General features: G+C 41.0%; 1 protein-coding gene across 4 annotated transcripts in view; it reads right to left on the bottom strand.

Annotated features, from left to right (window-relative positions):
• Positions 1-26,442, bottom strand: part of PREX1 (phosphatidylinositol-3,4,5-trisphosphate dependent Rac exchange factor 1) — a 154,128-nt gene that overhangs the window by 77,604 nt on the left and 50,082 nt on the right. For all 4 annotated transcript variants that reach the window (XM_048963214.1, XM_048963211.1, XM_048963212.1 and 1 more), the window contains exons 2-4: positions 11,008-11,079; positions 6,873-6,995; positions 1,909-2,013 (exon numbers count right to left, since the gene is read on the bottom strand). In XM_048963214.1, coding sequence (XP_048819171.1) covers positions 1,909-2,013; positions 6,873-6,995; positions 11,008-11,079 — 300 coding nt within the window. The remainder of the gene's footprint in view (positions 1-1,908; positions 2,014-6,872; positions 6,996-11,007; positions 11,080-26,442) is intronic.

Raw genomic sequence — 26,442 nt, 5'->3', positions numbered from 1 at the left:
ATTTCAGCCAAGATGTGCTTTTGTTGGGGGCATCACTGATAACACTTTCCCCTTTGAAGTGTGTGCAGTGGCTCAGATACACTCTGAAATACAGTGGGTTTGTGGCTGTAGTTCAATAATTCTCTTCTTCAAGAACTGTTCATAGACATCTGACATAACTCTCATTATTTCTAAGTGGTATTTTTACAGACAGTTGTCTGTAAAATAACTCTTCCCCAGGGCTATTCTAGATCTGTGGCATTGGCTACCAGCTCACAATGCTCCCTGTCCAATTTTCCAAGTCTCGGGTGATTCAGTCCTTCCCGTCTCTCCTTTCAGCCCTCCCTCTAGCTCTGGACTCAAAAATGCCCTTTAACACTTACTGATTTTTCAAACACATTCCCACATTCTGTATTTCAGCAGCTGCAAGGGGGCAATCGGGCCAAATCCATCCTCACAAGCAAAGCTTTGTATTTTAATGCAGCTCTCTGCATGGTGGCATTATAGCGTTGGCTTTAGGAGGCAGTGGAGAGAAGAGTGAAGGCCTGGAAGAAATTACAACAGCCACAACAAAGCAAAGATTTGAGCATAGCCTCTCCTTCCATAGTTACTGTTATTTTAAAAATCCCTTGGATTCAGGTGCTGCTGCAAAGCCACAGCAGACAGTGCGACATCTTTCATGTGCCTCATAATTAGTTTGCCAGCTGCTGCCGGCAACACAGACAGGAGCTTGTTGCCAATCCAGCTGAAATGCAGAGAACACTCTGGATGTTGGGAAGGATGGTTTTTATATCCACTTTCATTGCTTGTCTTTCTCCTTAAGTTTCTCTCAACAGAAATACCCAGAGTAGATCATGAGCAGGAATTGCTCATTTGGTGACTTGAACTAATACTTTAACAGGGTTTATTGAAACTCAGATGTGATAAAGAAATTCTGAGTACCCAGCAGCGTGTGTGTTCCTGCTCCCCCCTCCAAGGTCTATATTTTGTGGCTAGAAGAATGCTCTGGCCCTGCTTGTGACAGGCATTTATGCAGAAGTTTTCTTCTACTGTACTGTATTAGGAAAGAGCATGCCTTTGGCAGAATGGAAAAAAGCAGAGCAGAATACAGAACAGAATCAGTCCATTGCAAAACAACAGCCTTTCTTTCACTTCACAGCATTTACTAAGACACAGAACTAGTGTGCTGACTGGTCCCTCACCTATTGTCCATCCCCAGCCCAAATGCCTTCCATTCATAGCAAGGAAAATAACACCGAAAATCAAGGAGAATTGAGGGGAGGCTGTAAGGAGAAACACCTACCCCTCTAACCTGGATTAAAAAAAAAACAACAAAAAAGCTATCTACTGGTTGTTTCTCTTTGCAGTCTAGCCCTTAAGAAGGCTGTATGCCACACTTCCTCCCAGCACACGCTAATATTTCATGGGTTGGATGAGGAGTTGGGCCGTTTTTAATACAAGAAACAATTATGCCACCAAAATAGTTAATCCAACCTATGTTTCTTGCCCACAAGTGGCCTCATGGGGAAAAGGATGTCAGAAGGAGGCCACATGTTTCTGGTGGGTCTGCAGATGGTGAATTGATCAGAGAATTGAGCAGGGAACCAGTCTCAGCCCTGCTGATAAATTATTGCATTACTCCTTTCACAATCTTTGCTCAATTTTTCTCTTATTTTTGCTGATGTTGTTTTTTATTCTTAATGTTTTTTAAAATACTTCTCTGTATCCACTGAAATTATTCATACCATAGCTGTGCTTAGTTGGTACTTGAATTCACCAATTATTTCAATATCCATCCTTCTGAAGTGCTTCGTAGCTGGAATGAATCATGTCTGCAAAATGTTTGGCATTCTTCAGATACTAAAGAAGCATTACGAGTACAGTACAAAGTCATACCATTAAGTGAAGAGTGCTAGAGAAGGTGCTTACCAGGAGGAATGCTCTCACTGTTGGGATCTTGTTCAATTCCATCAGCAGTCTGAGCGCTTTCTCATGGTTGCTACAGTACTCCTCATACACAAAGAACTTGTCTTTCTGCAAGAAAAAGCATTAACTTATTGACTTGGAGAAAACTAGACTGTCTGTATTGCCACAGTCTGATCCTAAATTCTTTACACAGAGGAATGTGCACTCTGCTTTAGAGTGCTAGAGTTGCATTTCACATGATATGTACAATATCTCCACATGCAAATAATTTATAGAAGTGTTCCCCTAATTCCTAAGTTATTTTTGTGAATTAGCATCAGTTTTCTGACCACAGACCTCTTCTGTACTTTTCCTTTCAATGCATCACTGAAATAATACATCCTTTGCTGAAAGAATGGATTTTGCTATCTCAGGGACTTTCATGTGCCAGGATATTCCATACAAGCAGACAGAAGCAAAGTAAAGCCAGAAGCAAGGGAAACATAAATGGAACTGACATATCTGAACTATGCTAATTACTACCACAGGAAGAAGAAACAAACAAAGGTGGCTGGAAAAAAACAAGCACTGGAAGAAGCAACCAGCTGGAAATCCCCAGTCTTATAGGGCTGCCCACAACATGTCTCCTGAATGAAAGCATTTTGATGAATAAACACAAAATGACCAGTATAATAAAGAAATGCAAGGAGGAGAAAGGTAGCTTCCTAACAAGATGGAGGTACTTACAGTGAGCCATGTCACAGCCACCACCAGTTTATGAGAAGAATCTGATGCTTTCGTTAGATGCTCCATGGCTAGATGTACATGCTCAGAGACTGAAAATTGCTTCTTTTTTTAAAATTTATTTTATTAATTTTTATTTATTTTTACTAGTAATTTATTGAAAAAGTTTTCTCTCCCTATACATCCAAAAGAAGAATTAAGAATAAAAAGATGCATGGCCAAACACAGCAACAATGGTACAAAGTGAATAAAACAACCATCAAACGGACACAAAGAGCTGGAATGCAGATGTTCAAGACATCCTTCATCTACAGCTGCTCATATTAGTTATGGAGTTTAGTACTGGAAGCTGGAAAGAAACAAAAGATCCTGACCACCAGATACAGGAACGGCATGGCTGAGTCAACAGCACAATAGAAAAGAAACAATTGAGAGACATGGGATTTTTTTTTTTTTTATCCCTAAATTGTAGAGCTGCAGAGTGACAAGACAGATTTATAAGTTTCTCCTACACTTCCTCCTCTCACCTCCCCTCATCTTCCTAGATGCACACAAGCAGCCTGCTTGAGACTAAAAATAGTAACCATTAAGACAAGAGCATCCGCTGCATCAGTGCACACAAAATGTCATTGCTCAGGTTTCTGACTGCAGCTCTGAGTGCCAGAAGTTTGGGGAGGATATATTTAGATCATGACAGAATTCCTTTCTAAACTCAAGACAGTACAATAATTATGCACACACCAGAGTGCTTTCATCAAGTCTTTTCCAGCTGCCCCTCATGCATGAGATCCACAAATATGACAACTATGTTTTAAATTACTCGGTGTCTGAAGTGTTTAATTTCCTCTCTGGGTGACAATCAGTCCTGGACTCCCCATCTCCTGGTGAGGAAATTATCAGTTACATAATTACAGATGATAGCCCAGGAATTTGGAACCTGCAGTTACACTGCATGAAAGTGTAATTATGGTCAGAAAAATGACCCCATAAATATGGCACATTCTTACTCAGCAAATCTGCTGGATACACAGATAGACCTTCTGACTTGGTGGCAAAAATAAGTCTATACTGTTCTTAGTTAATTTAAGAAGTCTAAACCAATAGTTTATTCTCCATATGTTATTTTGGATCTAGTAGTACAACCCACAAATTAGTGTAAATTTGAAAACAGTTTTTGGACAGAAGTTTCAGGAAAGACACGCTGGGTAAACTGCAGACGTTCTATCTGGATGTATTCTTAATGAGCCATGACATTTTCTTCTTTGAAAGCAGGCTAAAAACTATTTCGTCAATATGAAAAACCTAAATAAAAAATAAGATTTCATTCTGAACAAAACAAGATTCCTGATGACTTAAATAGTAAAAGCATTCAGGCAGCATTGTTCCCAAAAATAAGATGAAAACGCATTTCACTCTAATAAGCTTACGGCTACTAAGTTGCCAATGCTCTACCAATACAGCAATAACAGAAATCAGGCATCAGTCAGCCCTCTGCCCTTCTGCTCTGCAGACAGTCTTTTGTTTTCATGACCTGCACAAGAAAGCCTATGTTGATAAGGTGTAATTATCCAAGGTTTAGTATGTCTTTGACATTGAAGATACGTTCTACACATTCCATTTTTCAAGCAGCAGATTTTATTTTCAATTGAAGTGTGTTCTTTCCTGTCTGTTATGGTCCACATACTGTCTGTTATTGAACTACAACTCCTTAAGAAATTCCAGTACATCAGAATTAACTTCTTACAATCACCTGATCAAGTGGAGTATGCTAGGACAAACAATGTCTGTCTTCCAGAACAAAACAATCTTTCACAGCTGTATATCAGAGCAAGCACATTTCATCATCTGCTAAAAGAGTTCCAGAAGTCGATGTGTTGCTCTTTTGGAGCCCTTGCAATGTTGGCTTGTTTATTTCAAGCGTTAGCCAAGATCTGGATCCTGCCACGTTGAACACCCAGGGGAAAAGATGTCCTAGCGTAAATGTAAATGGATCAACTGTGATCCTGTAGGGCTACTCCAACTAAAAGTGTTGAAGAAGTTAGAAGAAATTTAGGATGCATAGATCTCACAGACAGGATTCAAAAACTGAATCTGGAAGAGTTTGCTCTGAACCACATTTGCTGCTGGCATTTCCAGCTGGAATCTCACTCTGAAAGGCTGTACCATGACACGACAAATCCCACATCCCTCACTCCCAAATACCTACAGTGAGGCTAGTCTTCTGAAAGGCAGGCATAATCTGTACACAAGGACATGTCATTCCTTCCTCTCTTCATAACCTACTGCTGATTCTTCCCTGCTCAAGACATGAAGTGCCACAATGCTTCCAATGCTATCCTTATACTTTATGGTTACTTCACTCATTATGGATGAGACCAGCTTCTTCCATGTATTACGAAATGAAAGATGTCTGACATCCTCCTGAATAAGCTGTAGGTTTTCTTCCTTATGGGATTATGTACATCATATTTGCAATGCACTTCACAGACTGCAGTGTAAACTGATCTCAGCCAAACAGTCTCTATCAGAAGATCAGTTCTCACCAGCAGCCATCTCTGTGCATTATAGTTCCATAATTTCTGCTTTGTTGCAAGTCTGAGAAGCAGAGAACATTCATTCACTTAATTACTAAATTTGTCAGTTACAAATGCTGTGCTCACATACAAGAAAGTATTGTCAATGACTACATATAGCAGGTTGAATTCAGCTAAATGACAGGGCGTTAACATTTCTGGTTAGTTGGTGTCACTCTGAAACACAGTAGCCATTTAGACAGCATTGCTCAGGAGACATCCCATGTTGATACCATTGCTAACAAGTACTATGTTAGCATAGGACATCTTGGTAGGCAGTGATTCTACTGAGTATCCAAGTCTTTAATTGAGTGCATCACTATGTCCTTCAGCATCTGACAGTCACTCCTCATAGAGAACACAATTTATGAGCACTGTCTCAATACATTTTACTGTCTCTACATATGCTACTATTTTAAGTGTCACAGCATAAATAAAATCAATAGTTGGTAAAGATCTATGAGCAAAGAATGGCTGCATAATTGCTGACCACTCAAACCTGATGAACTGTGGAAGCACGAATTATGATTAGAAAAGTATAATAGAACATATTTTAATAGGAAGTTGGCCTGTGGCTTAATGCAGTTAATAAAAATTTGAAGGAATATCTATTATATATAGATGCATTCTAATTTCTTCAGACATCCCAAGAGGGCAGCTGCATACAAAAAAAAATCTGCAGCTTTGAATTATATACATGTAAATCAGATAACTTTGCATTTAGATGAGTTCATCTCATGACTAGGTATATGTAATAATTGATCTTGCATATACAATCAGTGTGCTCTATGCTTATATTAGTTTGCAATATAAGAAACAAATTATAATGAGAGAAGCAGTGCTTCTCTGATTTCCATGATTTTCTCATTTCCCATTCCACCATTTCTTGTTCCCTGTTATAGGTCTGTGCCTTCCTGGGTCACCTTACAGCACCAACCTGGTACTGAATCATGTTGGCACACTTCATCATATTATGAATATATAGGAGAACAAATAATACAACTTTCAGAGTCAGATGACACAAAAAGAATCCATCAAAATGTTTTCAACAACCACAACTACTTTTTCTTCTGTACTTGTGGCATGCTTATCTAGCATTGAGTCTAAAACCCAAATTTTTTGTAGTTCTGAGCTACATAATTCAGGTATTTATTTACTCCATGGTAAAAAGGTTGTATTTGGTAACTTGCACTGTATTACACCAAGTGCAAGTTAAGCTATCTCACGTTACATTTCATTTACTGAAGGATAAATGTATGCACAGACACTACTGTAAATGCAGTAATATCTTTTGTGGGTTTCCTTTATTTTAAAATACAAATAACATTATTCACTTATTTGAAATTGTGCTGCTTTTCAGAAATATTTGGAATGAAAGCAGACAAATTCTCAGCAATTGTGTGATCAGTTGAATGAAGAAAAAAAGGAAAAAATATTCAATGGGAAAAGGAAGGGTTTCTAAAAATACCTTGTTGTTTAGCTGAGTTTGAGGTGGTTTCCATTGTTCTAACCTCATTCACAAGTTTTTTTCCCACCCTACCTTCAAGTTTTATTCAAGACACACATTGTCACAGTATTGCTACAAACCTTAGAGATTAGAGATAGTTAAGGGGCATGGGAGCTTAAGACAGGAAACTGCATTTTCAGATAGTGTTAAGTCATTGTACTTACAAATTTTAAGAAAACATTTCCCAGTTCATGCTGAGACTGAGGTTCTGGTTGTAAACAAAATTCCAGGGCAGCCAGGAACTCCTTGTGAACACCAAGAATGTCTTCAATGTTAGAAAATAGGATCTGAAACACATAAAGTCCAGTGTCAACAATTAACAAAACCCTCTTAGGCACACTGAAGTACTAGCACCAAAATACTATGGTTCTAGACTTAGTCATGAAAGGACCTAAAGCGCAGATGATAACTGCTATCTTTCCTATAGAGATCTTTATTGCTTACTGAAGTACCTACTCTAAATGAAGGTTATCTTTCCAAGCACCTGAGCATGATGAATGTAAACAACCTCCTTTAAGTCTAGGGAAGGTCTCCTATGAGACTGAACACGTGAAAGAAATCACAAAGACCAAACTGATTTGGCAGGAACATGAAATTATCACTCAGAAGATGTGCCTGTAAACCACATCTCTGCCATGGTGTTTACAGTGTAAAGTATTTCCAAACTGAAAGAGCAGAATCTTAGCGTTCCCTTCCACCAACCTCTGTGACTGTAAAAGGCATTTGTAACATGATACAGGCCCTCAATTTTAATGTGTACTAAAAGGAAATTGCACAATCTCACAGCTAAATGATCCCTAGGAATTTAACATACATGTGCTAAGGAAAATAAACTTCCAGGTCCTGATGCAATGTGATGCAGCTATCAGTATTGACAGCCACGGGAGGAATGCTTGAACAAGCAGACCAAAGCCTGGAGACTGCAGTGACATACACACTGTGAACAGCATTGTCCATCTCTTTGCTTTAGCCGTGCCAGTTGCAAAGAGATTTGCAGTGTATTCAAACCAGCTTTCATATTAGGAGCAGCCTCCCAGGGCTGGCATAGAGCATACGTGTCACTGCTACAAACCCCAAAGAATGCAGCCTGACAGAGCAGCCTTCAGCTTCCTGCTATTTGGTGGGAGATCTTCTGACACTTCCCAAATCACCTTACAGTAAAACCAAACTTTTTCAACTTTATGCAGTGGACTTTATGCACCAGATGAGACACTGATTCAGCCTGGTGGATGGTGATGCAGCAGTAATTACAAAATTCTGTAGATTAAATCTAATCCTTAAAGGAGGAATGAAACCAAACTCAGTTTAAGAACAATTTATCTCTGATTTTCTAGGAGCGGAAGACTGGGTAAGGAATTAAAGACCCTTCTATGCATGTACCCAGATACAACTCTCTACCTCGTGTTATTCAAAGATGGAAAGAAGATTTTTCTTCAAACCACTGCAAGCTGGCTGCATATGCAAAGCACAGCACATGGCACCTTTCTTGACTTTGCTCACCTCTCACACCAGTATATGGCAATCCTCACTACCCATGTGCATACTTGTGCCTCATTGCTTTTCCTGGCTCTGAATAAACTGAAGACTCCAACACTCTCTACTTGCACTAATGGGTTCTGAACCTATCAGAAAATAAGACAGGAAGCTGGGACTGATTACTTTCAGAAAACTTCCACTGCAAATTTGAAGAGCCTATGATGGTTCATTCTATAGCATGACTGAAAGTGACGTGATGACACATTAGCCTCAGCCTGCATGCCAGAAGCTGTGCCAAAAGGGGATTAACAAGGAAGAGGAAAACATCTGTCAGGGACGATTTTATCCTTCAGGAGAGTCTTCAGGAGTATAATTTGTGATTCAAGGAATATCTGTGTAGTCCAATAAATCATGTGATGGTCAGCAGAGCTCTGCTTGCAGCAGTTTTTGCAGGTAACAAAAGTCACCTGAAAAATCAAGGGCAGCAGAAAGACCTTAGCTACATTTGCTTTTATATCTGATGCAGTCACCATTTATAAACCTCACATGGAAGATCCATGTGTGGCAGCTTGTGTGCACCATCAAGCTGTTCTGCATCAGTAAAATGACGTCACCATCCTGCTGCGAATGCAGCGCAGTACTAACGTATCAGCAGTTATCCTCACATAGGGCAGGGAACCAATTGTGAAAATTTTTTAGCTGATACTGCTGCAGCCATCTGTCAGTGAAGGAATTATAAATCTACGCCTGGCATAGGATTCAAGGTGGCCTGTCTGGAAGGGGATGCAATAGCCAGAGTCTACTGTAAGCACCACTGCTTAGTAGCAGCAGAAGGAGAAGCCTACAAATATAATACCAGGAGTAATATCCCATGTTATTCTAAAAAAGTACTTTCTCCTTTTGCTTAGAGGAGAGTGACTGTCAGAATATCCTTGATTTTCCTCTAGACGTTCCTGCTGCATGAAGACAGGGAGGAAAATACTGGTTTTTCTTTACATAAGCTGCCAAACCATTTATATACTCTCTGCTGCCACCTTTTCTGTTGCTCTCCACCTCACAGCTCCCTAATGACTCAAGATTTATAATAATAAGCAGGCAGAGTTATTGGAAGTCCCAACACAGCCTTGTCTGTCCTGCCTCTACAAGCAAAGATTTGCAGAAGGGAAGAACATTCATCTTTCCACTGCAGGAAAGACATTAAATTGTTTGATGAGAAGGAAAAGGGATGACACTGATCAGAGAAAGCACGCCTTTGTGTTTCTACTTCACCATTGGTAAGCTTACACCTTTTTCTTCAAAGAGAAGTTGTGTTATTATAAGCTGAATATTGTAATAAGGATTAATGAGGTCTCACAGTGGCCTCTCAAAGGCACCTCCAGGCAGCTCAAGAATGACACAGAAATGAAGTAGTACTTCCCCAGAGGTTGTGATGGACTTCAAAATACAAATACATTTAATCACTGGAGAAAATAAAGACTTTCTGCAGGGGTCTTCTGAGCACTGCATCTGAGTATATGGCAGTCATAGCAATACATGAATAATGGCAGAATTAACAACTGTTATCAACATCTGCAGTCTGTCAAATTAGCAAATGGTTATGTAGGCTTATTTCTCAAGCAGAGCTTATTTTTTTCTGTTTCTCTGCACACAGCACCTACTGCCACTAATCATTGTCCACTTTTCCCTCAGCTATGCTTAAACAACTCCAGATTGTAAATAGTGAGCTTCCAGTGACCAGGAACTTTCAAATTTGAACACAGCAAGGAGCCTTAGTTCCAACAATCCTCCAAATCTTCTTGCTACCACCACCTATTGATGCCACTCAGTAGTACACTATTGTTAACATAGTGAATGGATACCATAATGGGAGCTGAATCCCCTGTTGGGATTTTTAGACTTTCTGGTAATATTACTATGTAAAAATTGATGAACCAGACTTGAGGAAATACACACCAGCTGCAGTAGTGCTGGACTGTGTAACATACCTATTATTGATAGGCACTGTGCTGTCATTAATGAAAAGAGCAAAGTCTCTGCTGATTTAGGAGCTGTAGGATCAAAGGTAAGCCCCAAAAGCAATCCTAATGGCAAACACTGCATCCTCTCCCACTGATCACGAGGTTTCACTTATACATGTGTACAAAGAGAATTTTGGTTTCACATGTATGTGAATAGCAAGGAGAGTTTTAAGTCAAATTGCTACATGAAAGTGTTGCTTATTTTTATGAAAATAAACCACAAGGCATCCTACAACCATAGGCATTATAAGAGCTAGTACCTCATACCCACTTTCTGTATCTCATGTGTCTTTCTATTGCAAAATTCATTCAGGAATCTCATCATGCAATAGTCTCCCATTCCTCAGCTCTCCCATAGAAATTCCTTCCTACTACAATCCAACTAGATATTCCTGCCACCTCTTCATAACTCCTGTCAGTTTTAGATTTGTAATGACAACAGATGCAAATTGGCTCACTGATTACTGTCAAGCAAAACACACAAGGGCAATGCTCTGACTTTCCCCTTCAAGATACTAATGAGGTCTCTGTGTCCTCTACCATTTCACAAATCTTGCCAAAACTTAGCTCCTGACTACACTGTTAGCAAATTCTACTGAAATCAGCTGGTGGGACAAAACAAATGTTGGAAGATGAAAGCTAAACAAATGGGCAAACAGACTGAAAAAGTGTCAGTGTGAGTTTCTTTTCCTCTGGGCAGCAGTTTAAGAACAATGATCAGACAGGTAAAAGAATATTTGATATCCACATCCCTTAATCTAGCCTTTCATTATGGATTAAAGGATGAGGAAGATGGAAGAAATACCTTAACATTCTCCTCTGTTATGTACTTCTCAGCTTTGTCCACAGCGTTCTGGCGGATCCGATGAAGAAATGCCTGCAGAGAAAAAAAATGTTCAAATGTCTTTATAAAGTTTGATTTCACTTCTTTATATCCCCTTGCTTTCCAACAACACAGTGTGCCTGATTATCTTTAAGACTGAAAGAATATAACCACATACCAATCACTACAGTTCTTAGACTCAGAGCTGCCTTCAAGATGGCAGAAACGACATTTCCTAAAACACTGTTGGGTTTTGCCTGGCAATAAATGTCTTCCTTCTGCTGAAATTTTTAGACTTAATTATCTGTTGCTACCAGTAGACCACAGCAAGGCTCTGATTGTTGTTTTTTTTCTTCGGAAGCTTCCCCTCTTTCTGAGATGCAGCTGTTTTGACTTTGAGAGGCAGAGTGCCTGATGCACATCAAGACAGAAGGCAGTGAAACAGACTGCAAATAATTTAAAAACAAGAACAACAACCAAAAAAAGCAACAAAAGGAGATTCCTGGTGCTGAAGCTGATACATGTCAGAGCTACAGATTAAAATTATGGACAATTTCAACAGACTCAATACTTAGGGAAGGGAAATGAAATTCTCCAGACAATGCATGGGACACATTGTCCTGTTTGCTGTACTTTATCTGCTTAAAAACAGGTGAAACAATGCTGGAACTCTTCATCTAGGTCAGGTTTCCCCTTTCCTCAGCAACCACGGGCTAAAAGGCTTTTCTGACATGAAAGCAGGGAATTTTGCCTTCCACAGAAGTCAGCAAAGAGAGATGCAAATACCTGCAGGTGATAATGAAAGGAAACCACTGAAGACAGAATCTGCTCCAACAAACAACACCAACCCTACACAGAAGGGGAGACGGCTTTCCTCAGTCCTTCTTAGTGGTTTTTATGTTGCCTCCCACACAGAGGTGAGCCCTGGGGAGCACCAATAACAAAGAGGGAAGGAACTTTTCTTAGCCACCTGAGACACAGGGGAAATGGGTCCATTCTCTGTGTTTATAGTACAAAGTAACTTTGTTTCAGTTTGATAATAGAAGTCTTTTTAAAAAGTTGAACCACTCCTGATCAGTGACCACCTCAGCCGATGCATGTAACCTCTCTTTAAAGAAAAAAAGGCAGCTTTTTTTTCATTCCACCTGCTCAGTCTTTATGGGACAGACATCAATAAAATTAAAAAAAAAAAAAGAAAGAAATTGAAATAAGAGGCACACAGACTCTGCATTTGTTTTGAACCCTAGGTTCTCAATCTGCTTCTTGTGAACAGATGTCAAGGACCACAGGAACATTCCTCCTCTTGTATCTCTAAGCAGGAAGGGGATCTGCAGCTGGACTGCAGTTAGATATGGAGAGTATGGAGGAGGCTGCTTGGATTGAGACATGTGAAGAACAGATTCCTGCACTGAAGGCACAGGACACGTGTCTCAGTGGCAGAACAGCCATTTTATGAAAAGCAGCCCATCCGCCTTGCCCAGGATCTTGGCAGAAGTCAGGGACCTGTCTGAGATGAAGTATTCGGCATAATGACTAATGGCAGGAGGACTGACAGGAGGAGCTGCCCTCCCACTTCACTGCTGGGTGCGATATCCAGGCACTAATAACCAGACATCTGACTTATACAAGGTAGCGTGTCATATTGAAGTCATTTATCCACAAAAGATAAGCCAGTCAGAGACCCTTCCTTGCTTTAATCTTGTCTGTTTGGAGACAACAAATCCAATTGGAATGACTAATTAATCTACCCAATTAGTAGCTCCACTGGTGACTTCTATTTACCTGCATATTAGTCTCAGTGTGTTCAGTCTAATAATAGAAATTTGCTAAACAGAAGTGCAAATCACATTAGCTGTTTCAGGCCAGTCAATATAAGAAGCTGAGTTTGTGTTAATCTAAAAACCAGCCTTTCTGTGATGCTTGTCTGAAAAGATCATTTACTGGAGCATGAGAAATGGAGAAAACAAGAGGGGGGAAGAAAAGAGAAAAAGGCACAGAAGCAGGGAGAGAATAGTAAGGATGAAATACATAACAGGAAAAGGGACCAGCAACTCTACAGATAGCTGGTCACACCGCCTGCAGCCTCTGGTTTGTGCACAAGCAGCAGTCTCTCCACTAATAAAGGACAGCTCCAAGTGAGGTTGGTCCTGGAAACTTAGCAGTATGCTTTCCAAAACGCAGGTCCTAAAGCTCTGAACTTAGCGGATGCAGAACTGTTTGTTCCCCAGTGTTCAATACCTTTTCATCTGCAAACACAATCTTTTGCAAAACAGTCTTTCATATTAAAAGCATGATAAATACAGCCCATCAAACAGCAGCCCATAGAGCCAGTGTTGCATGCCCTGTTCACATGACAACACTGCTTTTCTTCCAAACTGCTTCTAGCTCAGAAAAAGCAGCCCTTTTCCCAGAGACATTGTTCAGACATTTAGGTCACTGTTTTCCAAACCAGGTTATTTTTGTGCTACCAGCTTTACTATGCTCCAAGCTCATCTGTACCAGTGCCACCCCTTTGTTCACCTGGTGACACAGGCTCTAAGCCCCACCACACAAGTAGTAGGCAACCCCTCAAGAAACACAGCTACAGGGAGCAGTGATCGTCCACCAAACCAATTGATTCATCTGCAAAAATCGGACTGATATTTGGGGCAAGGCACAACAAAGGTGGGGAAAGTAGAGAAAGAGTGAGAGAAGCATGTTGTAAACATGCCATGTACGTATCTTATTTATATTCCAGAACGTACTGTGTCGTTGAAGAGTAAATAGCTGAAGGAGTAAGAGCTTTTCTGGACATCTGAATTGTCACAGAGGCAAACGCCATTTGTTCCATCTCCTCTAACCTCTTCACATTCTGGACAACTCATACACGAATGCAACAGAGTCAGCCCTAGACCTTTGCCACAAGGAAATTTCGGTATAATTCTCCCCTAATCTGTAACACCTTTGATCTCTGCAAAAGTGGACATGGTAACCTCAGTGGATATGTGGAAGCATAGCAGTCAGCTTTCTTAGGAATGGTTGTCACAGCCCTCCAATAGTTCCTAGGATACAGCAGGATGACCAGGAGCATCTTTCCTGTGCAATTCATAGAACTCTGTCATGCTGTTAGTTTCCTACATGTACAAAGTAGCATGGATCCAGCAAAGGACAGCAACTAATGATACACTTTATGCCAAAACAAAACTCACCTATCAGATGGTTACAACCTTACTGAGGAGCTGGAGAGAAATTAATAAGTAACAAAAGCAGACTGCTCCCTTTGTATGCTGGTCATGATTGATATAAGGTGAGCATTTCACTGATAAAAGGATGGCAGATAAAAATTTGACATCTTTCTTATGGTCACAGTTGCTGATTTTGCTCTCTTGCCATTTTTAGTGCTTTGCTGTGCTCCCACTGGGCCAGCCCCAGGTCTCTGAGCAACCCAAGCTGCAAGGCAAACTGCTGCTTCCACATCAGTAAAGGGAGGAGGACTGGTAGAGCCAATGGGTCCAAAGCAAAAACAGGTCACTGCATAATGTAGGGTAAAAATGGGAAAACAGACTGCTAGATTTTTGTTATCCTGACAAAACCCTGTGAAGGTCTCACCTTCTATGTGTGCATGCTAATCATCAGGAAAACAGCCTACAGGGCATTTCTTTTTGTTTCAAATTCTGCTGCTGCATCAACATAACATTTATTTGTGCACTGTGACTTGTTGCCCTAGAGATCTGCTGCTTCCAGACCCAGCAGGCCATGGCTGAAGGCTCTTCATGTCATGCAGAAACACAGCTTCCAATTTTGTCTTACAGTATACAAATGCCTTGCAGGACTCAAGCAAACCTATAACAAATTGGAATGAGCACAGACAAAGACTTCCTTTCTGCACTGTATCATGTTGAGTAAGTTCATAATGGCTGGAGAAACAGCCATCTCCTTCCAACAAAGACCAAGACAAACACACTACAAATCCAAAAAGCAATTTAGGTACAAAATTTCATTTTACCAAACGAGTACCTTTAATGTCCCCAAAATGTGTTGTTCTGCAGTTCATTACTCTTAAAATCCATAGTTGTAGTGAAATCTCACTGCTTGGAATGTCTTTGCTGCATCTCTGAACCATGAAAACAAGAAGCACAATTTAAGGGAAGAGACTGCTAATTGTGAATTGCTCTCACACAAAGCACACTTAATCAGCTGGGATTTCTCTTAGATGCTTTTCAAACAGCTTTTGTTGAAGGTGGACTCCTAGTACTAACATAACACATGGCTAATCCTGGGCATGAGGCAATGAGAGTTTGCCCAACCCCTTCCTAAGATTCGTGTTTAATAGACACTTCCTCAAATGTTCAGAAATACCAAGAGATTTCTCATTAAATAGCAAGGCAGGCAAACTGTGCTTAGCCCAAAGGGAAATGAAAGGGAGAACAGAAATAAGCAATGCTGAGGCAACTGGATACCGTATCTATAAGGAGCAAGAGCTGAAAGCACAGTCCTGTGAAATCTGTTTGCTGAACAGGTGACTGCAATTTCACATTGCCCCTGGGAGACAAGCGATGGACAATTTTGTAACAGTCAGAAGGGAATAACACAGGGCTCCATATGTCCCTTGTATATTCAGCGTTAAAACAACCAAATTGCCTTGCATTTGTGCCACAGCTGCTTAAAACTCCTTGCAAATGCTGATATTTTGATTCCAAGAAAACAAGATCACAGTAGAAAAACTGAGGAGGTGAGGTAGGCAATGAATGTCCCCATTTGATCACTGTTAGCATCTTCATCATGCAACCACAGTGTAGCACATATACCTTAATCCATCTCTGAAAATACAAAGTAAAATCTGCTAGAAAGACTCAAAGAGGAACTTGAAAGTGTAATTCTTTTTTAAAAAATTACCTGAATAAATAAGTGTTTTTTGACACCACTGCAGCACCACCTATATACCAAAAAATTCTTCTGTCGTTAGCAAAGCCACATGACAGTCTTGCAGGAACACAGCTCTACTGAAATAGCCCAGCGATGCAAAGTGAGTATTTGCTGAAGTTTGTATTCTAAGAGCAGGTGCATCCGTGCTCATGCTACTCAATTGTTAGCTTTGAACCCTGTCATCCTGATCATGTTCTTTAGCTTTCCACCAGATATGCAATTTATAAGCTAAAGTGCAGCACAAATGACAGGAAACATCCTGCATCCCACACGTGAACTGCAGCTCTCCCCTGCACTGAAGTCTGAAAGCCAATGCAGTAAATAGTCTCAAAGTAATCTAACAATGACAGTGCAGGGCTATTTATACAGCATAAATCCCATCAGATCTTTCTTACAACCCAGAGCAAGTAAGCATGCATTTCCATAACAAATTAAGTCTAAAATAATGTAGGAATGTTGTAACTACTGAAGGCAGATGTACAGCTTTGAGTTATCAAATCATCGAGTCGTTCCAATTGCAGGTAGACCCACTTCAAGTCTGCTTTCCTCAGGGCACCATGCAGCAGTGCATGCTATTAACCCAAATCTACTGACAGATGGGTTTTAATGACTGGTCATTTTGGTATAAACTCAGTCAGCTTTTGAATCTCTTCCCTTCCTGGACAAAAGCCTGCACACCTATGTAGAATGCTAGGTCTGATTCAGGTTTTTCTGTAGTAAAGTTTCAGTTAGAACAGCTTAAGTCAGCTGGAACTTCTTTGGCATCACTGCTATTATTCAAGTAAAGTGGAGCAAGACTGAAACGAATCCATTACTTTTAAAGAGAAAATTGCTATACTTCTTACACTGTAAATTGGCAATCTGGGATTCACTCAATGCTCAATTACTGGCTGCTGTATTAAGACTTCTATAAAAATACAATTTAGGTTATTAGTTTCTGGAATAAATAAATCAAGGAATAAATAACTTAAACACCAGATGAGTGCATTGTAAGGAAATTCTTGTAAAGGGTATTTCACTTATGGAGGACATTTTTCTTTAGAACCTTATGAAACAATAAAGAGCCACAGCTGTGAGAGAGCAGTCCTGCAAAGAGCTCAGATCTGCAGCCAAATTTAGTAGTCAGAAAACAGCTGAACAAGGACTTGCCTCATAGGCAGAGGTGTTTAATAAGAGGAAATAGCATCAGAAATATCCTCTATTGCCCTAATTTCAGATTTCCTGTGTATCGAATTGGCTTTAAAGCCTCAAAGCTTATTGGTACATGTTTATATTTTGATCTGTCCCTTGAAGAGGAACTAAACTAGTATCTAACCAAAAAGATTTCAAGAAAAAAAATGAAATAAAAGAAGTCATGCACATTACAGAATATCAAATGCATTCTCTGCAAACAGTTTGCTGTGAGGTTGCACCATTGCTTATTGCTAAACAAAAGGTCAAATGGACTCTACTCTACTCACACTTCTTTCCAAAAGTTGCCACCCTTGCATAAGCTACGTTAGATGTGAAATGAGATGAACTACTTACACTGATCACCTACACCCTGGGATATTCCTTAAATTATCTTTGGAAAGCAAATATGAAGGTCTGTGTGTAACTCTTACTCCTATATTCCCGAGGGCAATGTCTTCCTTCTTCATATTTCACAACTCCATGCCCCACACCCACATGTTCTTCTATGACTTTTTATTCACGTGCTGTCATTTACAACAACAATTTCACACACAAATCCATGGATGCTGCAGCATGAATCATCTCTTCCTGAGAAAGACTGCACGATCACGTGCAAATTAGGCTCCCCTTCTCAGAGGAGCCTGTGAAAACCATCACAACAACTGCAGGTTACACTGCAAAGCCCAGATGTAACATCCAGAGAGGTGCTTTTACCTAAAACATGCTTGCAACAGATATCTGTAAATGGTATAGACATGTAAGCAGTAAATACAGCTATACACATGACAATGCTCACAACTTAATAATTGTGGATAAAGTACTGACGCTGGCAATTTGAAAGTTCTTCTTCCTCACTTCCGTGGTCTGACATATAGTGAATCCTGACAAACACCAAATGAAGTATGGGGAAGCATTCAGAAACTCAGCTGCTTAAAATCATGGAAGTGTATGTATGACTAAGACACTTGAATAAACAAACCAGATTATTTCTTTATATACTACATAAGAGTAGGGGCCCCTGCTAATGTAAACTATGCCTGAGATAGTTCCCAACTGATTTGCCCTTAACCAATCTTGCATTAAGGCCCATACAGTTACAACTTGGCTAATTTATCTTATATCTGTCTTGCCATCGAGAGTTTTACTGTCCATAATGTCCAAGTTAAGGAACAACCACTACAAAATACTGGCATTGCATAGCACTCAGTTTCACTCAATGGAGTCAGACATTCTGTGACCCTCTGCGCAAGAGGCCATTACAAGACAGTTTCTGTCATCACACTGCTGTGTCTAGAGTTCACCTCATCCAACTGCATCCACCTGGAAGCTGTAGCCAACCCTAAGTTAGTGCCTCAGGCTCTGTCTCTGCAACAGAAAACAAGGGGCAGGCAGCTCCAGAGCATGAGTCGCTGCACTCCAGCAGTGGTGTCTGAGAAGAAAGGCTGAATGACCCTCCAGAAATGCCTTCTCTTCCCATCAAGACAGCCTGGGTGACAAGTTGAGATCAGACCACCCTCCTTGCCCATAACAGTCTCACAGTATCTGCAAATACAAAGTTCCAGGGCAGTGAGTGTGTCTCAGCATGGAACATCAGAACACTGGGGTTGCACTGAGAGTTAATACATGCAAAATTAATGTGCTCAGACATTCTCAGCACGGTAGTATTCTGGGACTCATCACGAGAGCACTAACAGCACTTCCCAGAAAAAAAAAACAAAACTTAGCTCCAAAAAAACCCCCTTAACCGCATCTGTATTGCTGGCGTACTGATGTTTATACCTGAATGCTGCAGCAACACAAAAAAGTCAGCCTGAATTCATTCATGCATTAACTGATGAAGGAAGGTGAAACCAAAAGGGAAGTGAGAGTGAAATATGTTGCAGTGTTTCTCACTCCAGAGAGAGATCCCTTTCTTAAGGAGGGTTTGCTTTCATTTGAATTACAAAAACCTTTTTTGTGAAGTGAAAGGCAGGCTGGTGCTGCAAAGGAGCCCATTGTCTCTCCTCTACAGTCTCGCTGACCTCCACAACCCCTCCTCCCCGCTGGTCACTAATATTTGCATCTTCAGTCAGGCCTGAACGTTCAGGGTCCAGCACAACCCACGTTTCCCACATCTGAAATCCTTCAGGACACATTTCTGCTCATTTTTTGTATTGCTTATGCCCTTCCTACACATCTTCGTGCTCTCCCTCCTCTCCAACACAACTACTAAACCTTTTAAAAGACTCATTGTAGAAAAAAATCAACAACAAATGTTCTTCACTCCCCTAAGTAAGAGCTTCTGTGGGTATCCCTGTCTGACTGCAATCCATTTTTAATGTCATCAGAAATTATTTGTTTGGATTTTCAATGGAGCTTATGAAAGATATGTGCCTAACTCTCTTAAGCCTTTGAAATATTCACCCTTTTCTTGGCCTCTTCACATCTTTCTCACTGTTATACAATTGTGAAATGATTTTCAGCATCTGACTGCACTGTGGAATCCTTCAAAAAGCTTTCAGTATATTTGAATAGTGTGTTTTATTTCATTTCTCTTTTACTTTGAGGAACAAATCCTGACAAGTCTGCATTTGCTTAGCCTTCACCTTAACAGAAGTTTGCTTTGGGACCACATAAATACTGTATACAAACTTCAGAATTTGACCCAAATAACTGGGATTCACTGTGTTCAGGACTGAAAAAAGCCTGCAGTCTGTAGCCAGTTCTCAACTACCGAGGTCTCCAAATACAAAGGCTGATCAGTATCAGGGGACATTTAATCAAGCTTTAGCCTCTGCACAGCCACTCCAATTCCAAGAGGTGTATAAAATCACCAGAGTGACCACAAACATCCATGTCACCAACAAAGTTCAAACACTGCACGTTATAGCAAAGAGTGGAGCTTCTCCAGTTAATATTTCAAGCTTCAGATCTAAGATAAAGGACTTCAATGTCAGATCATTCTGTCCCTTTTCTGCTCTCTCTCTTTTCAGTCACAGTGTCTTAATACATTAAGCACTTAATAGGCAAAGTTGGAAGTTTTAAGATGAGATCTGGCATTGTTAAAATCCATGGATTTTTTTGGTTGCAATACAGGCTACTTCACTAGGAACATGTTGCCTACATCTGGCTGATACATACTATTACATTCTCCTAAGTCAGTTTAGCATCAGCCTTTGGAATTTTGGAAGTATTAAGATTTCTTCTCTGGGTATCTTCTCAAGGCGATGTCATTCTGATCTGAGTTCATGTGTACACAAGCTGAACCAACATGACAGTCTTTGTGCACTGTGACTTACACTTAATGCTGGGTTATTACTGGGCTGTGTGTCAAATCAAACTCCAGATGCAAATACTTCGCTGTTCTCAGTGGTGCATTGAAGAATTACAGCATCATTTCTCTAACTTGAGTCTTAATTTAAAAACAAAAACAAAAAAACCAACAAAAACAAATAGGAGTACAAGGTGACCAAAAAGAGTTGTACCTTGTTAACTGGTAATCTTCAGAGCTATTAAAGAATCGAAGTCTCCAAACCACATGTTTCACTTTACTGAGGTGCTCAGGAATATTTGCCAGGAATGTTTATGTGTTCACAGGTCTCCTATTAGCCAAACCTTATACTGAAGTAAAATGGGAAGCACTGAATCCTGTAGGTGCCTTCACCAGAAGAACAGTTTAGGAATTGACAACAGATTTGGTCAGTTCCAATACTCATTTTCTAGAAAACATTACAATGCCAGAAATCCTAGCGAAAGAACCTTCATTTCTTAGAATCAGGTGTACTGGCAGTAATGGCTGCATGTGACAATCTCCATGCAGGTGTTAAGGTTTCAAAGATTGTATTTCTCATTTAGAAGCCTGTCTGCGTGTCTGACTGTGAAGCAGTGTCAGTGCTGGCTCCCGAGCCAGGGCTGTAAACACTTCGGGAGCTTTTGCTCCTTCATGACCAGCAACTGGGGCTCCGGTGCAGCACACAACATTAGCATTCCTGGCCTTCAGCGCCTGAGATTTCCTGCTGGGAGAAATTTGCATAAGTGCCTGTGGTGTGACAATGAGGAAAGCAGCTTTCTGCAGAGAGAACAGACTCCAGAAAGACCATGACGTTCACGGATTCTCCCCCCTGGAGCCTAAGAGGGGCTGTTTCTCCATAGCCTTTCAAAGGTTCCCAAGAACTTCATGTGATTTGGTGAAAAGGAGCAGAACCCCAGCAGAGGAAGGGTGTGTGACTGCGTGGGGCAGTAAGCCGAGGGAAATCCTACTGCCCCAAGCCTTTGCTGCTGAAGACAAGGCTGGCTGATATTTCATCAGCTTACTCCCCCTCTCACCAGGACACGTAAGATAAAGCTTCACGTGCTTGGGGAGCTCTCAAGAAGCGAGCAGCATGACAAGTCTTCCTTGCTGTGAACTCCTCACCTCATAAAGCTGTCTGTTGGAGTGCAAGCTTAAATAATTAACCTACAGGTAAATGGAAAGGAGAACAGTTCTGAAGAACACTGATATTGATTTTTGACTTTCCCAAGCAAAGGCCACAAGATTGGCACACGTCACCCCTCTGAAATGAGCAAAAGTGAAGTCTCTAATTTGTCTTTATACAAACTACTGATTATGCCATGCTATATGTCTTCTGGGAAAAGAGCAGCTATTTACAGAGATGTACACTTCTACATTTTGACTGCATAGTGAATTTTTGTCTGTATTACAATTCCATAATTCACTGAAGACTAATGCTGTCAACAAGAGTGAAAGGGTTAACAATATCATTCAGGGAATAACTCAGGCCAAGTCAAACAGCAGACAGAAAATTTCTGATGTTCAGTGAAGTATTTCTAGTTTATTTGCTTTTTAGTATTTATTTTGTGAGGTCCCTGTGGCATGCTCCCTTGGTCCCCATCCCAGCACAGAGTTGCTCTTACTAGCACAGCAAGGCCTGTCACTAGCTTTGGAATATATTTGCACTGAAATATAGATCCTAATAATAGCTTTGGTACTGAAAGCAGTCCGTGAAGCTTCTCAGTAGGACAAGTTAGCCCAAATTGAGCTCTCCATGCTGAAGGCAGACTGTTTCTGATATTCGAACAATGTTGTTTAAGGTCAGCTTGAGTGCTGTCTTGTTTCACTGATGACTGCAGCGCCGAATTGCACTAAATCATTATGTTATGCCTCCTGCCACTTCTCCCTGTTCATCTTGTCGTGCTGCAGTTACGTTTTTATCTTTATAACCTTCTAATAGTTGATCTCATTCTGACACAGGATCAGTAAGAGGTGTTTTATCAGTAAAGAGCCTACATGTGATAATCAGTGTATGTGATAATCAAGCCACTGACAGATACTCGAAGCCAGTAAAGTCCATGGATGAGTATGCACAGTGGGAGCTTTCACAAATACTGACTTCAGTAAGCTACTTCATAAGAAAAGAATTCTCATCCTCACTTTGTGGAGGAGCAAAAAGGAGCAGGGAACAGTGCAACTTATTCAAGGCAGCCCCCAGAAGCTGTGTGGGAAGGAAGCTTTGGTTCCCTGGTCTCTGATCAGATCACTCACACCTCTACATGGAAGCATAGGAAATAAGCTTGCAAAAACTACCTTGCACTCGGAGAACTACCTTTTCTCTCCAAGAGCTCAGGCTTCTTCACTCATCTTTCCAACAAACAAGGGGGTTTTACCACTGCAGCTGCACCATACCTTCACCTCAGGTGAGGCTATTTCCATATCAAGGCAACATGACAGTAAATATTTAAATACTTGATTTAATCAAGCAACACAGTGCATCTGAACTTCCAGCTATAGCAAAGAAAAGAACATGGCTTCAGGGCTGCCACTGTGCACATGCTTTGCCCTTGGTCACTGCTCACACACCACCTCCAGTTAAAGCCGATTGCACACACAGCTGCACCTTGCAAAATGTGCCTTGACATATTTGCAATTATTTACACACCAAAAAAAGAGAAAAAAGAAAAGAGCCCCTCTCATAGTTTGGCTAAAAGAGGAATTAGAAAAATTAACCTCACAAGCACATTTTTCATTGCTGGCACTGAGCAGGAACAAACAGTTTAGCTGATGAAGAGCTGCTTGCTTAAAGTGCGGTAGCTGATCTGAGCTGGTTTTCCTAACTGAGCCCAATCCAATGATGTCTGCACTGTTTTTAAAGCGTGCACCATCTGAGCACAGCTGCCATGGTATTTCCCAGCCATCTTTCCTACACTGGAATAAAGCAGTCAAAGACTGAAACGGATGAGTATTCAGAGCAAAATCCTCATGAAACTTGATGCCAAAATTTTAACCAAACAAGAAACCTCCCTGGAGACAGACAATGTTATTTACAGGGCTTGGTTTCTGGTGTTGTTGTTTGGTTTATTCCTCTCCCCTTCCCCCACTTCCACAATTAGAACTGCATCCCTGAACTCCACAGAGAAGCTCAAGCTCACCCTGACAACACCACACAGTGGTCTGGAACTGCCCTCTGTCCACAGAACACCTCAGAAGCCCCCAAAGGAAACCAGTTCATAGTATGTTTCCTGCCCAGTTTTACCAACTGGAAATATTTGGGTTGTTCAAAAAAAAACAAAAACAAAAACAAAGCAGCAGCTAGTGGTGCACAGCCAGCCCCACTCTCTGCATCACATCCAGCACTTAGCAGTAAGCTGCCCCATTCCTTCTCAAACTGCATCATCTTGCCAGCTCAAAGAGCCAGACAAGAGCACTGTCTAAAAATATCTCCTGTCCTACTGCCCTGTGCCAGCCAAAGAGCTGAGTTCCCTTAATGAACATCGATTTTGTTTTGACAGACAAAAGGAAAGCTCCCTCTCATTGCAGCATTTCTTCTCTGCACACGTTTTTGCAGAACACAACCGTATCACACAGACTCAAACCCCAGCTTCCTCTGAATCATAGCAAAGAATTAGACCATTATATTTTAAACACAAAGGGGAAGTTGAGAGAAAGAGAGGTTTGCTAGCACACACCCTGGGCTGAATGGTTCCAGCCAGTAAACTGCTCTCCCTTTGCTGCTGTGGCCTCTGCCCAGGGTCTGCATGTCCATGGAGATGTACTGGTACTGCCTGGACACGTGGGAATGGCTGCTTTACAAAGCTCTGCACTTCACTATCAGATCTCACACATCAGTGCTGTGTGCTGTGCTGAGCAGGGCTGGCAGTTGTGTTGCTAATTTATGTGCATCAAGAGCAAAGCTAAAAGCAGAGCTGTAGTATGCATTTGTTCTTTCTTCACAGAGGTGCAAATAGATAAGAAAACTTACAATGAGTTGATAGTGTTTTAGTTTTACCAATTTTTGTGATCAAAACAGTTTGCTCAAAGTACCCTGATGTTTTTGAATGAAAAACAGCTAAAATTTGAGCTCCCTTCACATGAAATCAACCAAGTTACGTTGATTGGATTCATAGAGCAGTCAACGCTTATTAAATGGAAGATCTCCCCAGCACACCTTTCCAAGACCAATCCAGCTTTGTTTCTGCCACCTCCACTTCTCTCACTAATGCCACAGGTTTTATCCATGCACTACAATTAGTCACAGCTTAGGGCTTCAACAGGCAGAGGCCTCAGGAATGTTTTTAGAGCAATTATTTTTTGTGCAGACAGTTTGTACCTGCAGAGTTAGAGGGGCTGGAACTGTGCGTGGCTTTGCCCCACTGACCCCTCCAGGCAGAAGCTCTGTCCCTGCTAATACACTGACATACCACCTGCATGCCAGTACACGGCCAGGGCATTTAGCAGCCCATTCATTACAGCTGCCATTTTCTGCTCCCGAATATTTTCCCCTCAGATACCTTTTCATTGAAGGCTGAATAGTAGCACCTACTGTCTAGCCAAGAAACTCACACAAGGAGCTCCCTTTGGAGCCATTCCCCTGCCACTTAGCCTGTCTGTCAGGGCAGGAGTGTTGCATCCAAGCCCATCGGCAGGCACCTCAGACACTGCTGGCACTGCTTCCCCAATGGCCCATCTCTACCAGCCCAAAGAACAAACCTCTAAACAGTCTGCCAAAGCCCAGCTCCTCTCCACATCATGCGTTGGGCCAAAGCAAATAGCTTACTTAACACTTCATCCACCACGTTTACACACTGGACTGAATTTAGCCTTTGCAAGTAGGCCCAACCGCATCTGTGAAGCCAGCTGATTGCCAGTTACTGTGTGCTCACACATAGCAGGGCTTTTATTTGTAATAAAATATTTAGAGTGGAAAAACACCCCAGAATTTAATAAAAGAAACAGTCTCAGATTGCCAGTGACTTGTGGTGCATCTATTCAGATGCTCGGAATTCCCTGTGTAAATAAAGCTAGGCTTTCAAGTTCTGCCAATTAAATAAATGTCTGTTTTAACTCCATTTTGTATTAAAACAGTGATCAATTTTACTTACACAAAATGAATGTGAGGTCCTGGATTGCAAATAGGCTCCGTTTGTGGGTATATTTTCACACAGTTACTTTCCCTAAATAGCTGACTGTTCACAAGGGGGGGGGAGGGGAACACGTCCAATTTACATATCTGTGCACAACAACTGCATAAAAAAGTGCTTCAAGGCAAAATGTGCTTACAAAATTGCATTTACACACTTGGTTTTTGAAGTATTGGCCATCCCCATAGAAAATATAATAGAGATAAAACAAAAAACAGATTTTTTAGAATAAGCGTTCCTAAAAATTACCCCAAAAGCTCACAGAGCTGAACAAAAAGCAATCATTTTTCTAGAGACTTTCTTTTATCCACTTTAAGCAGTGAAAATCCCAAGAATAGAATTCTGGATGGTCCATCAACTATAATCTCAACAGAGCATCCTTTATTAAAAACTTGGAGTTAAGAAACTGTGTTTAATGCACTACAGATGGCTTATAAAGCAAAGAGGGAAGTTAAAGCAGCCCTTCCACTCTGCTGCTGCCCAGGTGGGTTTGCCTGCTCTCCATACTCAGGGAATCATTCTTCCCTGACCTGGAAAGAGCCCATCTTCCTCCTTCCATCTATTTTCATCAGTGAAAGCTCTCTGTAGTTTTCTCCAGCTCAGCTATTAAAGCAGTAATACAAGATGGAAATAAAGGCTCAATGCCACAGCCAATTACACCCAACTCCTCTGCATTGCTGCTCATGCAACTGGGCATCTGCAGCCTGATTGCAGACAGCTGAGGTTGCTCAAACAGCCAAATGACAACCATGCAAAAATTGAGTAATGCTGTTGCAGTCACCTCCGCTTCCTGAAATGCATCATCACACACTCACCTGAGCACTCGTGCTGATGTGAGCAGGCACATTATACAAAATTAAAGCAGTTGAAGCTGCTGCACCCATAGTTTCCTTTGCTCTTTCTTAAACATACTCTTGGATAGCACCAGTCTTGCACCAGAACATA

The sequence above is a fragment of the Lagopus muta genome, chromosome 16 (genome assembly GCF_023343835.1).
Source record: "Lagopus muta isolate bLagMut1 chromosome 16, bLagMut1 primary, whole genome shotgun sequence".
NCBI classification, from domain to species: Eukaryota; Metazoa; Chordata; class Aves; order Galliformes; family Phasianidae; genus Lagopus; species Lagopus muta.
Note: the sequence above shows the minus strand (reverse complement) of the source record. Positions and strands in the feature narration are given on the sequence as shown.